This window comes from Scardinius erythrophthalmus (assembly GCF_964197995.2).
Source record: "Scardinius erythrophthalmus genome assembly, chromosome: 12".
Lineage (NCBI taxonomy): Eukaryota > Metazoa > Chordata > Actinopteri > Cypriniformes > Leuciscidae > Scardinius > Scardinius erythrophthalmus.
Window position 1 is genome coordinate 27,144,665 of NC_138232.1, and position 15,623 is coordinate 27,160,287.

Consider the following 15,623-nt stretch of genomic DNA (forward strand, 5'->3'; position numbering starts at 1 on the left):
TTTGATGCCATTACATGTGCTTTAGTACTCCCATGCTCAAAAACCTTTTTCCTTAAGGCTCTTTGCTTTTTTTTTAAATCGGGCGCAGAAGATGTCACTGAGCCCGAGATCCATTCTTTTGCCAGTTTCACACCGGCAGTTTTTTCCGGACCGAGTGATCCCACTTTTTTACAAATGGCACAGCCCAGTCCAGTTTTGTCCATTATAAGCCAGGGATAACTTTTTTTTTTCTCTTTAAACTGAGCGTCCGTCCAGATTTGCCCAGTTTGAGTGTCCCCGACAAATGTACCTGCTTCGTCGCCATCACAATCTCTTGCAGATTCAAAGTGCCCATCAGCCATCTCGTTGTCATCTTCATCTCCTTCCCCGTGTGGGTCATCATCATCCCCGCTAACGACAGGTGCAAATTTATCAGCATTAATGGTAGGCATACTACTGCTGTGTCCACCGTGGTCTTCACATTCTTGATCAGCGATTTTTGCTTGTTTAGGATCTGACTGGCCAGCATATTTGAAAAAGTTAAGCAAACTTTGCTGTCTTTTTGACATTTTTCCCCTGAGTGAAACGATGATGCTAACAGCAATCTCAACTAGCACAACAAAGCGCGCGAGTCATGTGTCACTTAGTGCCTCCCCCATTTAATTTAAATTATTATTATTTATTATTTTTAATTAAAAAACATTTTACATTTTTTTTTTTTTCATAGTGACACAGGAGGTGCCGGATCCAATAAAAAAGGTTCCGGATCCAACGTCGGAGGTGCCGGAACATGTTCCGGCGTGTTCCGGCTCAAATTAAGCCCTGGTTTCAACACAGACCCGCCCTCGCTCGTGAGCGAGCTGTCTGTCATCATAGTGCATTGATATGCTGGAGAAGAATGGCGTCGTCTAAGCGATTGTGGCGTTCTGTTCTTGGGTGTAATAAGGAACACAGGAGTCATTTTGATGTTTTGATGGAATATTCCCAAAGCATTGACGCAGGGATTCCCTCGCAGGGATTCCCCACGATCAACATCCATGCTGTCATGTTTGTGCGAATCATTTCACCAGACTGCTTTACAAACGAGGATCAGTATAAAACTGGTTTTGCCAAGAAGCTGCTCCTGAAAAAAGGATCGGTACCAACTATTTGTGTTCGTGCTGCACCTCCAGAAGAACTGAAGTGAGTGTAACGTTTTATTAAACTTTATATTAATCTTTATATTACTCTTTGCAAATCGCTAGCACGCTTCACAATGAATGCGGCTGTTTACACTCAGGGTACATTACGGCATGTTTTCTATGTACGACGTTCTCAATATAATTCATAATCCCACGTTTATAATGAACAACGCGTTATGGTTATTGTGTTATTGTGTTACAAACGGTGTACGCACAGAACAGAGGGGCGGGGTGAGCAAAGCTCATTATCATTTTAAAGACACATGCACTGAAACGGCGTGCTGAAAACAGAGCTGTTTTTGACCAATCATATTAGCTTGTACAAAAATGGCATTATATGACCCCTTTAATAATTTGTTACAATAATGTTTTAAGTTATCTTCATTTGTGAACTACAAATATTGTGTTACGACCCAGTGACGTGTAGCTTCTACTTCTTAAATAGGATTTGTCTGCGCTAGGTGGCGTTTTGTTCTGTTTTATGTGTGTCTTGTTGCGTGTTTGCAGGGTGGAGTTGAGTGACAGGTGCTGTGGATTACCTGTGATCAACAGACTGATAAGACTTTTTGGATTCATTTAATCTTCGTTAGTGATTACCTCCCCGTTAGTGTTACACCACCCTGAGCCACGTGGGTTGTAACAACTGATATATGCGATGAATTACAGTAATCAGCATACCATGTAATGAAATATGATTAAAAGTTTTTAACTGATTGACAACCCTACTAACATATAGAAGAGTATCAAAAGATTGTCTATTAGCATTGCAAATGAATTGACAATTTGAAGAAATGTTAATTATTGTTTAAATAAAATAATTGTTCTATTTGTTTTACATTAACTACAAAAATTAAATTGCAGTAAAAATGTGTACATGTATGATACCTTTGGCATTCTGGGGGCCACAGGTGACTCCAGGCCATAGTCCAGGCTGGCTGCCTCATTCTGCTCACAATACTGGGGCTTCAGTTTGCCATATCTCTGACTGCAGTGCCGGAGGCTCTTCCTGTGCCATTCCTGCTGCTTGGATTCACCACCACTGCCCACTCCAAACCACTGAGCTGTACCCCTGTGTTTAGAAATAAAATAAAGAAAACAAATGATCACGGTCCAAGCACCATTGGCTCGACTGTGATTATGTGATACAATTAAAATCTAAAAAGTATCTTTTCAAATACAATGTGCCTTTACATTCAAGTTGATCTTGAATCTTCACTGATAGTTGGGGTGAATCAGTTTACTGCAATAAACATTGGTGTCAAAAGGTACAACTGAATTCCAAAGAAAATCATAAGATATATGATCACAAAAGTGGCGTAACTTTGTTTTAAAAAGTGGGTGGGACAGGAGTGGGTGGGAGAACAATAACAACTGCAAAAAACAACAACAAAAAAAACATTACTGGTCAAACATCCAAAGGACAGTGTTCCAGAAGTCTTGTGATTTGTTCAGATGCAACTTTGCAAACCTAAGCTGTGCTGTCATTTTTTTTTTATAGAGAAGAGGGTTTCTCCTGGCAACCATTCCAATCATGCCATACTTGTCCAATTTTTAGGCCCCAAGCCCTGAAAGGGCGAAGGCCCTATTGTTTTCGGTAGGATTATTAGGGCCCAAGCCCTGAAAGGGCGAAGGCCCTGTTGTTTCCGGTAGGATTATTAGGGCCCAAGCCCTGAAAGGGCGAAGGCCCCTATTGTTTTCGTAAGGATTTTTTTTTTTTTCTTTTTCTTTTTTTTCTTCATTATTTTTTTTTTTTGCCTTTTTGCCACTTTTGGGGCCCTTAACATGCTCAAAAACTCTTGAAATTTTGCACACACGTCAGAACCTGCGGCCATCAGGGCCGGACTGATGCTGGTACCGGGGCGTGGCAGGGGGGCTCGACAGCGCCCCCTGGAATGAGGTCCAAAAACTTGGTCCATAAATCAAACATGCTTGCATGTAATAATATGAAACTCAGTACACATATAGATCTCATCGGGCCGAACAACTTTCGTGCTCTAAATTTTACAAAAGCCCAACAGGAAGTCGGTTATTATACGTTGTTTGGAAAACGCATACAATGGAATGTGAAATACTCCTCCTAGGGATTTCATCCGATCGCCTCCAAACTCGGTGTGCATGAAGTCAAGACTTTGAGGATGCTAAATTGCGGACGGATTTTTGATATCTCAAACGGTTTGGCCGTGGCGAGGAAACGAATTTATGGCGAAAAAATTAAACAGGAAGTGTGTTATAACTTCTGCATACATTAACTGATCTTGATGAAACTTCAGCAGTGTGTTCGTTGTAAGAGGCCGATCGCACAGATGTGACTATTGTGAGTCAAAGTTATAGCGCCACCAACAGGCAGCAGGAAGTACATCACTATTAAAATGCTTTGAAATCACTGTCTTATTTTTACCAGATTTGCTTCAAACTTTATGTGTACAATGTAGACACACGGCAGATGTAAACCTGTGAAAGGATTATTGATATCTTAGATACTGTTGCCGTGGCAACGCATCAAACTTTAATATTCTTTTTTTATGCTTTTGAGACTCTTAACATACTTGAAATTGCATGAAACTCGACAGACACATCACATTTATTATCCAGTAGACATGTGCAAAGTTTCAGAAACGGGCGTGGTGAGGGGCTCAGTAGCGCCACCTTTAGTCATAAGTGGGGGGGTTAGTTTTATCAACAGCAACAAAACTTGGTATGTGTATTGTTCTCATCAAGACGGACAACTTTCTAATTTACATGAACCATCTCTGACCAACAGGAAGAGAGATATTTTGGTTTGAATGTGGATTTTCTGAAGAATTTTCTCTCCCTCTCTCTGTGTCTGTGTGTGTGTGAGGGGAGGGGGGGATTTGACTATTGCTTTTATATTGTTAATCAAGGTTTCAGGGGCTTTTGGGGTCCTTAACGTGCTCAAAAACTCTTGAAACTTTGCACACAGGTCAGAACCCACGGCCATCAGGGCCGGGCTGAAGCTGGTACCCGGGCGTGGCTGGGGGGCTCAACAGCGCCCCCTTGAACGGGGTTCTAAAACTTGATCCATATATCAAACACGCTCGCATGAATTAATATGAAACTCGGTACACATATAGATCTCATCGGGCCGAACAACTTTACCCCGGTCAAGTTTTACGCCAGCCCAACAGGAAGTCGGCTATTATGGGTTGTTTGGAAAACGCTTGCTGTGGAATGTGAAATACTCCTAGAAAATTCACCGTGTCCCCTTCAAACTCGGTGTGCATGTAGTCAAGACATTGAGGATGCTAAATTGCGGACGGATTTTTGATATCTGGAACGGTTTGGCTGTGGCGAGGAATCGAATTTATGGCGAGAAAAGAGAAACACGGAAGTGGAATAACTTCTGCATACATTAACTGATCTTGATGAAACTTCAGCAGTGTGTTCGTGGTAAGAGGCCGATCAGATGGATGTAGCTATTGTGAGTCAAAGTTATAGCGCCACCAACTGGCAGCAGGAAGTGTGTCACTTTCAACATGCTTTTGACAAAAGTGGGGGGGTTAGTTTTAACTACAGTAAAGAAAAAATAGTTTGTATATTGTTCTCATCAAGCCGGACAACTTTCTAATTTACATTCAAATAGCTCTGGCCATCAGGAAGTCAGATATTTTGGTCTGAATGTGGATTTTTTTGCAAAATCAGCCTCTGAATTTTTAGCCACTCCTCTTAAACTATTTATTTTATTCGTACCAAACTTTTTCAACATGATGAAACTACATTAAATATGCTAAATTGTGAATGGATAATAAATATCTCAAACGGTTTTGCTATGGCGAGGGATTAAATAATGTCCAAAAAGGAAACACTAAAAATCTTCTAAAAATGTAATTATATACCATTTATTTCTATATAAAAGTATACAAATATCACAACTAAACCCATTTTATTCTGTTTTTGCAATTCAAGAAGAATGAAAAAGTTAAAACAGGCTATTTAGTGCTATTTGGTTCAACAAAAAAGCAAACATAGGGCTATACTGCCCTCTTGTGTCCAAAAGGACATCAAAATAGTATATAAAACTTTTTACCAGGTAGGCCAATATTGTATTTAAATATACATGTATTAGGTATGTGTCTGAGGATATTTTCCCACCGGTTAATCGACGTGTGACATGAGTGGGTGCTTTTAAATCGCTAATATAATAGTGTAAGAAAAATAATGATAATGTTGCACACACAAATCACACACATGTGGGAAAGAATGATGCTTTTAAACAACACTAAACCGCCATTAGGTGTCGCCAGGCATCCATCTTAATAAGCGAGTCATTGATTCAATCGTTCAAACGATTTGTTCGAATGAGTCGATCATGATTAAGACAGATGTTTATGGATTGATCATTCAATCTTTGAGTCAACCGATTCGTTAAAAATGCTGAATCGTTCAGTTATGAGAAAACACGTGATGCGTGATGGTTCTGCCGTGATCTTTGTTTAACTATTTTCGCTGCTGAAACAGAACAAAAACAGTCAATATTGCATCTAAAATGTAAGTGACTTAATTGTAACTGTTTATTAACCTGTTGTATGAAATCTAGGGGTGGGAGAAAAAATGTATTCTTAGATGTATCGCGATGCGGACGTGGACGATTCTGAATCGATTCACAAATGTCAAAAAATCGATTCTCTAAAAAAATATTTTTCTAATAACGTAATATTGACGGAAGGCAAAAGGCGGAACTCTAAGCGGACGTGCGTGCAGTCTGTGGCGTGCACATAACAGAGAAGTTTCTTCTGCTCACCAAGGCTGCATTTATTTGATTAAAAATACAAACAAAAACAGTAATATTGTAAAATATTATTCCAATTTAAAACAGCTGCTTTCTATTTTAATATATTTTAAACTGTTATTTATTCCTGTGATCAAAGCTGAGTTTTCAGCATCATTACTCCAGTCGTCACTGTCACATGATCCTTCAGAAATTATTCTAATATGATGATTGATACTCAAGAAACATTCATTATTATTTTAAATGTCGAAAACAGTTGTGTACAGTCTTTGATGAATAGAAAGTTCAAAAGAACAGCATTTATCTGAAATCTAAAGCTTTTGTAACGTTAAACACTACCGCTCAAAAGTTTTGGGTTAGTAATAATTAAAATTTTATTTTTTGGGGAAATAAATAAAATAAATCAGTACTTTTATTTATGAAGGATGAGTTAAACTGATCAACAGTTACAGTAAAGACATTTATAATGTTAAAAATATATTTGAAATATATGCTGTTCTTTTGAACTTTACATTCATCAAAGCATTTAAAAAAAAAAAAAATCTGTACACAACTGTTTTCAACATTGAAAATAATAATGAATATTTATTGAACATCAATCTCATATTAGTATGATTTCTGAAGGATCATGTGACACTGAAGACTGGAGTAATGATGCTGAAAACTCAACTTTGATCACAGAAATGAATTACTATGTAAAATATTTAAAAATTGAAAACAGCTGTTTTAAATTGGAATAATATTTCACAATATTACTGTTTTTGTTTGTATTTTTAATCAATAAATGCAGCCTTGGTGAGCAGAAGAGACTTCTCCTAAAAACCTTAAAAATCTTACTGACCCCAAACTTTTGAACAATTATATATATATATATATATATATATATATATACATATATATGTATGTGTGTGTATGTATGTATGTATATATATATAAATATAGCTGCGAGCAGCGATGGAGGGCCAAAGCCGGCGGTACCGCCACCCCGGTGCCTTTAGGTAACTAAAGGCACCGGGGTTGCAGTGCCACCGGCTTGGGCCCGTAATCGCTGCTCGCAGCTATATTTATTATTATTCTTATTTTTCTGTCAACCTTTCGGGCACTTTTGGGGCCTTTAACATGCTCGAAAACTCTTGAAATTTTGCACACGGGTCAGAACCTGCGGCCATCAGGGCCGGGCTGAAGCTGGTACCCGGGCGTGGCAGGGGGGCTCAACAGCGCCCCCTCGAACGGGGTCCGAAAACTTGGTCCATAAATCAGACACGCTTGCATGTAATAATATGAAACTCAATACACATATAGATCTCATCGGGCCAAACAACTTTCGTACTTTTACTTTTTACGCCAGCCCAACAGGAAGTCGGCTATTTTGGGTTGTTTGGAAACGCATGCTGTGGAATTTAATGTACTCTTCCTAGGGAATTCATCCATTCGCCTCCAAACTCAGTCAGCATGAAGTCAAGACATTGAGGATGCTAAATTGCGGACAGATTTTTGATATCTCGAACGGTTTGGCCGTGGCGAGGACACAAATTCATGGCGAATAATGGAAACAGGAAGTGTGTTATAACTTCTGCATACATTAACTGATCTTGATTAAACTTCAGCAGTGTGTTCGTTGTAAGAGGCCGATCACATGGATGTGACTATTGTGAGTCAAAGTTATAGCGCCACCAACTGGCAGCAGGAAGTGTGTCCCTTTCAAAATGCTTTAAAATCACCCTCTTATTTTTACCCGATTTGCTTCAACCTTTATGTGTATAATGTAAACACACGGCAGATGTAGACCTGTGAAAGGATTGTTGATATCTTTAATAATGTTGCCATGGCAACGCTTCAAACTTTAATATTCTTTTTTGATGCTTTTGAGACTCTTAACATACTTGAAATTGGATGAAACTCGACAGACACATCACATTTATTAGCCCGTAGACATGTGCAAAGTTTCAGAAACGGGCGTGGTGAGGGGCTCACTAGCGCCACCTTTAATCATAAGTGGGGGGGTTAGTTTTATCAACAGCAATAAAACTTGGTATGTGTATTGTTCTCATCAAGACGGACAACTTTCTAATTTACATGAACCATCTCCGACCAACAGGAAGAGAGATATTTTGGTTTGAATGTGGATTTTCTGAATAATTTTCTCTCCCTCTCTCTGTGTCTCTGTGTGTGTGAGGGGAGGGGGGGATTTGACTATTGCTTTTATATTGTTAATCAAGGTTTCAGGGGCTTTTGGGGTCCTTAACATGCTCGAAAACTCTTGAAATTTTGCACACGGGTCAGAACCTGCGGCCATCAGGGCCGGGCTGAAGCTGGTACCCGGGCGTGGCAGGGGGGCTCAACAGCGCCCCCTTGAACGGGGTCCGAAAACTTGGTCCATAAATCAGACACGCTTGCATGTAATAATATGAAACTCAATACACATATAGATCTCATCGGGCCAAACAACTTTCGTACTTTTACTTTTTACGCCAGCCCAACAGGAAGTCGGCTATTTTGGGTTGTTTGGAAACGCATGCTGTGGAATTTAATGTACTCCTCCTAGGGAATTCATCCATTCGCCTCCAACTCAGTCAGCATGAAGTCAAGACATTGAGGATGCTAAATTGCGGACAGATTTTTGATATCTCGAACGGTTTGGCCGTGGCGAGGACACAAATTCATGGCGAATAATGGAAACAGGAAGTGTGTTATAACTTCTGCATACATTAACTGATCTTGATTAAACTTCAGCAGTGTGTTCGTTGTAAGAGGCCGATCACATGGATGTGACTATTGTGAGTCAAAGTTATAGTGCCACCAACTGGCAGCAGGAAGTGTGTCCCTTTCAAAATGCTTTAAAATCACCCTCTTATTTTTACCCGATTTGCTTCAAACTTTATGTGTATAATGTAAACACACGGCAGATGTAGACCTGTGAAAGGATTGTTGATATCTTTAATAATGTTGCCATGGCAACGCTTCAAACTTTAATATTCTTTTTTGATGCTTTTGAGACTCTTAACATACTTGAAATTGGATGAAACTCGACAGACACATCACATTTATTAGCCCGTAGACATGTGCAAAGTTTCAGAAACGGGCGTGGTGAGGGGCTCACTAGCGCGACCTTTAATCATAAGTGGGGGGGTTAGTTTTATCAACAGCAACAAAACTTGGTATGTGTATTGTTCTCATCAAGACGGACAACTTTCTAATTTACATGAACCATCTCCGACCAACAGGAAGAGAGATATTTTGGTTTGAATGTGGATTTTCTGAATAATTTTCTCTCCCTCTCTCTGTGTCTCTGTGTGTGTGAGGGGAGGGGGGGATTTGACTATTGCTTTTATATTGTTAATCAAGGTTTCAGGGGCTTTTGGGGTCCTTAACGTGCTCAAAAACTCTTGAAACTTTGCACACAAGTCAGAACCCCCTGCCATCAGGGACGGGCTGAAGCTGGTACCCGGGCGTGGCAGGGGGGCTCAACAGCGACCCCTTGAACGGGGTCCCAAAACTTGGTCCATAGATCAAACACGCTTGCATGAATTAATATGAAACTCGGTACACATATAGATCTCATCGGGCCGAACAACTTTCCCCCAGTCAAGTTTTACGCCAGCCCAACAGGAAGTCGGCTATTATGGGTTGTTTGGAAAACGCTTGCTGTGGAATGCGAAGTACTCCTCCTAGAGAATTCATCCAATCCCCACCAAACTCTGTGTGCATGAAGTCAAGACATTGAGGATTCTAAATTGCGGACGGATTTTTGATATGTCGAACGGTTTGGCCGTGGCGAGGAAACGAATTTATGGCGAGAAAAGAGAAACACGAAGTGATATAACTTCTGCATACATTAACTGATCTTGATGAAACTTCACCAGTGTGTTCGTGGTAAGAGGCCGATCAGATGGATGTAACTATTGTGAGTCAAAGTTATAGCGCCACCAACTGCCAGCAGGAAGTGTGTCACTTTCAACATGCTTTTGACAAAAGTGGGGGGGTTAGTTTTACCAACAGTTACAAAAGTCAGTATATATATTGGTCTCATCGAGCCAGACAACTTTCTAATTTACAGTCATTAGCTCCGAGCCAAAGGAAGTCAGATATTTTGGTTTGAATGTGGATTTTTGGGATATTTCAGACTCTGAGTTTTTAGCTACGCTTCCTAAATGGTTTATTTTATTCCCACCAAACTTTTTCAAAATGATGATAATACATTAAATATGCTAAATTGTGAACGGATATTAAACATCTCTAACGGTTTTGCTATAGTGAGGGACTAAAGTAATGTCCAAAAAGGAAACACTAAAAGCCTAATTTCTTCTAAAAATGTAATTAAACACCATTTATTTCTATATAAAAGTATAGAAATATCACAACTAAACCCATTTAATTCTTTTTTTCTTTTTTCAATTTAAGAATTATTTATAAGTTTAAAAATAGTAATTGTACTATTTAGTCCCATAAAAGTCAAGTCATACATAGGGCTATACTGCCCTCTTGTGTTCAAAATCAGATAGGCCTATTGTATCTATATAAAAATAAACTAGGTATGTGACGGTGAGAATATTTTACCACCGGTTAATTGACGTCTGACACCACTGGGGGCTTTTGAATCGCCAACTTAAAAATGAAAGTAAAATATGTTCGTCCGCACTGACACTGATAGTGGTTGAGCGAGCGTTTCAAATGAATTCCTATGGAAGTAGGAATTAACTGAAAAACGTTCACTCTGTTCTGCTCGTTCCTCGCCGTGGACGTGCACCGTTATGAATGCCCGTGCAGCCGTGAGCATTTTAGTTTAATTTTAAAATTAGCGCCTTTCGGGGGGTGGATTTCTTGAAATTATTTTACAAAAGCAAAATGTTGTGTTTTATTGCGACTGTACACAAATATAAGTTAACACTTTGCAGTTTGAATGTCGTCCTGTATAATGACGGAGTATGTTTTTATGTGTCTACTGTTCAATCATGCCCACGCCACACACGGTTTACTATCTTTGTAGGGACTCTCCATATACGTAATGGTTTTATACTGTACAAACTGTATATTCTATCTCCTTACACTAACCCTACTCTTAAACCTACCTATCACAGAAAACTTTCTGCATTTTTACATTAACAAAAAAACTCATTCTGTATGATTTATAAGCTTGTTTACCCATGGGGACCTCTATTTAGCTTCCCACTGTGACACAAGTTCCCATGAGTCTGTAAGCATTCAGGTTGAAGTCCCCACCGGGATAGAAAAACATGAACACACACACACACACACACACACACACACACACACACACACACATTCCAGCATTGCAATCTTGACATCGTTTGGCCGTGGCAAGGAAACGAATTTATGGCGAATAATTCAAACAGGAAGTGTGTTATAACATCTGCATACATTAACTGATCTTGATGAAACTTCAGCAGTGTGTTCGTTGTAAGAGGCCGATCACATGGATGTGACATTTGTGAGTCAAAGTTATAGCGCCACCAACTGGCAACAGGAAGTGTGTCACTTTCATAATGCTTTGAAATCACCCTCTTATTTTTACCCGATTTGCTTAAAACTTTATGTGTATAATGTAGACACACGGCAGATGTAGACCTGTGAAAGGATTATTGATATCTTAGATACTGTTGCCGTGGCAACGCATTAAAATTTAATATTCTTTTCGGATGCTTTTGAGACTCTTCACATGTTTGAAAATGCATGAAACTCGACAGACACATCACATTTATTATCCAGTAGACATGTGCAAAGTTTCAGAAACGGGCGTGTTGAAATGGCTCAGTAGCGCCACCTTTAGTCAAAAATGGGGGCTTAGTTTTTCCTAGAATCACAAAACTTGGTAGGTGTATTGTTCTCATCAAGCCGGACAACTTTCTAATTGACAGTTATTAGCTATGACCAACAGGGTGTCGGATATTTTGGTCTGAATATGGATTTTTTGCTAAATCAGCCTCTGAGTTTTTAGTTGCTCCTCCTAAAAGGTTTATTTTATTCCCACCAAACTTTTTCAACATGATTAAAATATATTAATGATGCAAAATTGTAAACGGATATTGAATATCTCAAACGGTTTTGCTATGGCGAGGGATTAAATTTATGTCAAAAAGGAAGCAGGAAACATCTCAACATAACTTCTAAAAATGTAATTATACACCATTTATTTTTATGTAAAATGATACAAATATTAGAACTAAACCCATTTTATTCTGTTTTTGCAATTCAAGGAGTATGAAAAATTTAAAAACAGGCTATTTAGTGCTATTTGGTTCAACAAAAAATCAAACATAGGGCTATACTGCCCTCTTGTGTCCAAAAGGATATTAAAATAGTATATAAAACGTTTTACTAGGTAGGCCTATTGTATTTAAATATAAATTTATTAGGTATATGACTGTGAGGATATTTTCCCATCGGTTAATCGACGTGTGACATGAGCGGCTGCTTTTAAATCGCTAATATAAAAGTGAAAGTAAAAAACGGAGGTCCGCACGAACATTGATAATGGTGCACGTTGGAAAAAATGATACTTTTAAACATAACACTAAACCGCCATCAGGTGTCACCAGGCGACCATCTTAATGAGCGAGTCATTGATTCATTCGTTCAAACGATTCGTTCGAATGACTGAGTCATTCATGATTGAGACAGATGTTTATGGATTGACCATTGAATCTTTGAGTCAACCGATTCGTTTCAAAATGCTGAATCATTAAGTAATGAGAAAACAAGTTGCTGTGAGATGCACGATGGTTCTGCTGATCTTTGTTTAACTATTTTTGCTGCTGAAACAGAACAAAAACAGTCAATATTGCATCTAAAATGTAAGTGACTTAATTGTAACTGTTTATTAACCTTTTGTATGAAATCAATGTCACAGTTTCAATTGTGATTGTATTCAGGAAATAGTTGCCTACTCGTCAAATGAGGTTGCTTAACTCTTATCATATGTTAGAAAATATATAAAAAACTCCATATTTGTAATTTTTATAGTCAGTATGTTGTTAACTGCGTTGCGTTTTTGTGTGCTGCGCTCATTTGTTTACAATTCTCCTGGAGAAGCTGCATGAGCCTCAGCAGGGCAACCTTGTTACCATTGATCAGTAATACATTTATTATGAACTGCTGATTGCAACTTAAAATGAATGTAATGAAATTAGAATAATCTCTCGTTTTAGTGATTCCCAAGTTATTTTTTTGTTATTGACGTTCTAATCAGGCTATACTCTGGTCGGGCAAGTAAAATTCTCTTTCAGGTAGGCCTATTGTATTTATATATAAATATATTAGGGATGTGACTGTGATAAAATTTTCCCACCAGTTAATCGACGTGTGACACCGCTGAGGGCTTTTAAATCGCTAACTTAAAAGCGAAAGTAAAATACAGACGTCCGCACAGACATTGATAATGGTGCGGAGTAGAGTGAGCATTTTCAATGTATGCCTATGGAAGTAGGAATGAACTTAAACATTTTATTTATGTTTTTATGTGTCCACTGTTCAACCGCAACCGCGTCACACACACACACACATTCCAGAATTGCAATCTTGACATCGCAGCCTGTTCATTATAGCCCTAATACAATATAATAATAAAAATAGTCAACCTAACATATACGAATTACACTGCTCTGTTTAAATAGTCAGTAGTACAATTTGTACCATTCACAGTAAGCAGAGCTCCACTGTGATGTTTCCAAGCACATTTTTGCGCGTGTGAAGAGGATGATTTTTTCTATCGATATTGGAACATGAGTGAAGTACAAAGCCTATAATAAAGAACAGTTTAGCATCCAAATGCATCACAAATATTGACATTTTTTATTCTAATGAGAGAGTTACGTGAGACCAACACTGCTTACTTTTGTTTTTATTTTTACATTAAATTTAAAGGATTTGTTGTGGAATATTTTGAGTGTATCATAAAATCAGAATAAGGTAAGACAAGTTATATTTTCTGTCTTATATATATATGTGTGTGTGTGTAAATATACACATATATATATATATATATATATATATATATATATATATATATAGACATAGATAGATAGAAAGATATATATATATATATATATATATATATATATATATATATATATATATATATATATATATATATATATATAAATATAGCTGCGAGCAGCGATGGAGGGCCAAAGCCGGCGGCACCGCCATCCCCGGTGCCTTTAGGTTACTAAAGGCACTGGGGTTGCGGTGCCACCGGCTTGGGCCCGTAATCGCTGCTCGCAGCTATATTTAGGGCCCAAGCCCTGAAAGGGCGAAGGCCCTATTGTTTTCGTAAGCATTATTATTTTTTTTTTTTTTTTTTTTTCTTCATTATTTTTTTTTTGCCTTTTTGCCACTTTTGGGGCCCTTAACATGCTCAAAAACTCTTGAAACTTTGCACACGGGTCAGGACCCGCGGCCATCAGGGCCGGACTGAAGCTGGTACCTGGGCGTGGCAGGGGGGCTCGACAGCGCCCCCTGGAATGGGGTCCGAAATCTTGGTCCATATATCAAACAAGCTTGCATGTAATAATATGAAACTCAGTACACATATAGATCTCATCGGGCCGCACAACTTTCGTGCTCTGAGTTTTACAAAAGCCCAACAGGAAGTCGGTTATTATACGTTGTTTGGAAAACGCATACAATGGAATGTGAAATACTCCTCCTAGGGAATTCATCCGATCGCCGCAAAACTCGGTGAGAATGAAGTCAAGACATTGAGGATGAATTCTTGCGAACAGATTTTTGATATCTCGAACGGTTTGGCCGTGGCGAGGAAACGAATTTATGGCGAATAATGGGACACAGGAAGTGTGTTATAACTTCTGCATACATTATCTGATCTTGCTGAAACTTCAGCAGTGTATTCGTTGTAAGAGGCCGATCACATGGATGTGACCTTTGTGAGTCAAAGTTATAGCGCCACCAACTGGCAACAGGAAGTGTGTCACTTTCAAAATGCTTTGAAATCACTCTCTTATTTTTACCCGATTTGCTTCAAACTTTATGTGTATAATGTAGACACACGGCAGATGTGCACCTGTGAAAGGATTATTGATATCTTAGATACTGTTGCCGTGGCAACGCATCAAACTTTAATATTCTTTTTGGATGCGTTTGAGACTCTTAGCATGCTTGAAATTGGATGAAACTCGACAGATACATCACATTTATTAGCCAGTAGACATGTGAAAAGTTTCAGAAACGGGCATGGCAGGGGGACTCAACAGCGCCCCCTTGAACGGGGTCTGAAAACTTGGTCCATATATCAAACACGCTTGCATGAATTAATATGAAACTCGGTACACATATAGATCTCATCGGGCCGAACAACTTTCCCTCTGTCACGTTTCACGCCAGCCCAACAGGAAGTCGGCTAATATGGGTTGTTTGGAAAACGCTTGCTGTGGAATGTGAAATACTCCTCCTAGAAAATTCATCCCATCCCCACCAAACTCGGTGTGCATGAAGTCAAGACATTGAGGATGCTAAATTGCGGACGGATTTTTGATATCTCGAACGGTTTGGCCGTGGCGAGGAAACAAATTTATGGCGAGAAAAGAGAGACACGAAGTGTTATAACTTCTGCACACATTAACTGATCTTGATGAAACTTCAGCAGTGTGTTCGTGGTAAGAGGCCGGTCAGATGGATGCAACTATTGTGAGTCAAAGTTATAGCGCCACCAACTGGCAACAAGAACTGTGTCACTTTCA

General features: G+C 38.9%; 1 protein-coding gene across 1 annotated transcript in view; it reads right to left on the reverse strand.

Annotated features, from left to right (window-relative positions):
* Positions 1-15,623, reverse strand: part of LOC308700172 (inactive rhomboid protein 2-like) — a 349,694-nt gene that overhangs the window by 77,196 nt on the left and 256,875 nt on the right. Inside the window, exon 5 of the mRNA XM_081381601.1 lies at positions 2,046-2,229. Within this exon, the coding sequence (XP_081237727.1) occupies positions 2,046-2,229 (184 nt within the window). The remainder of the gene's footprint in view (positions 1-2,045; positions 2,230-15,623) is intronic.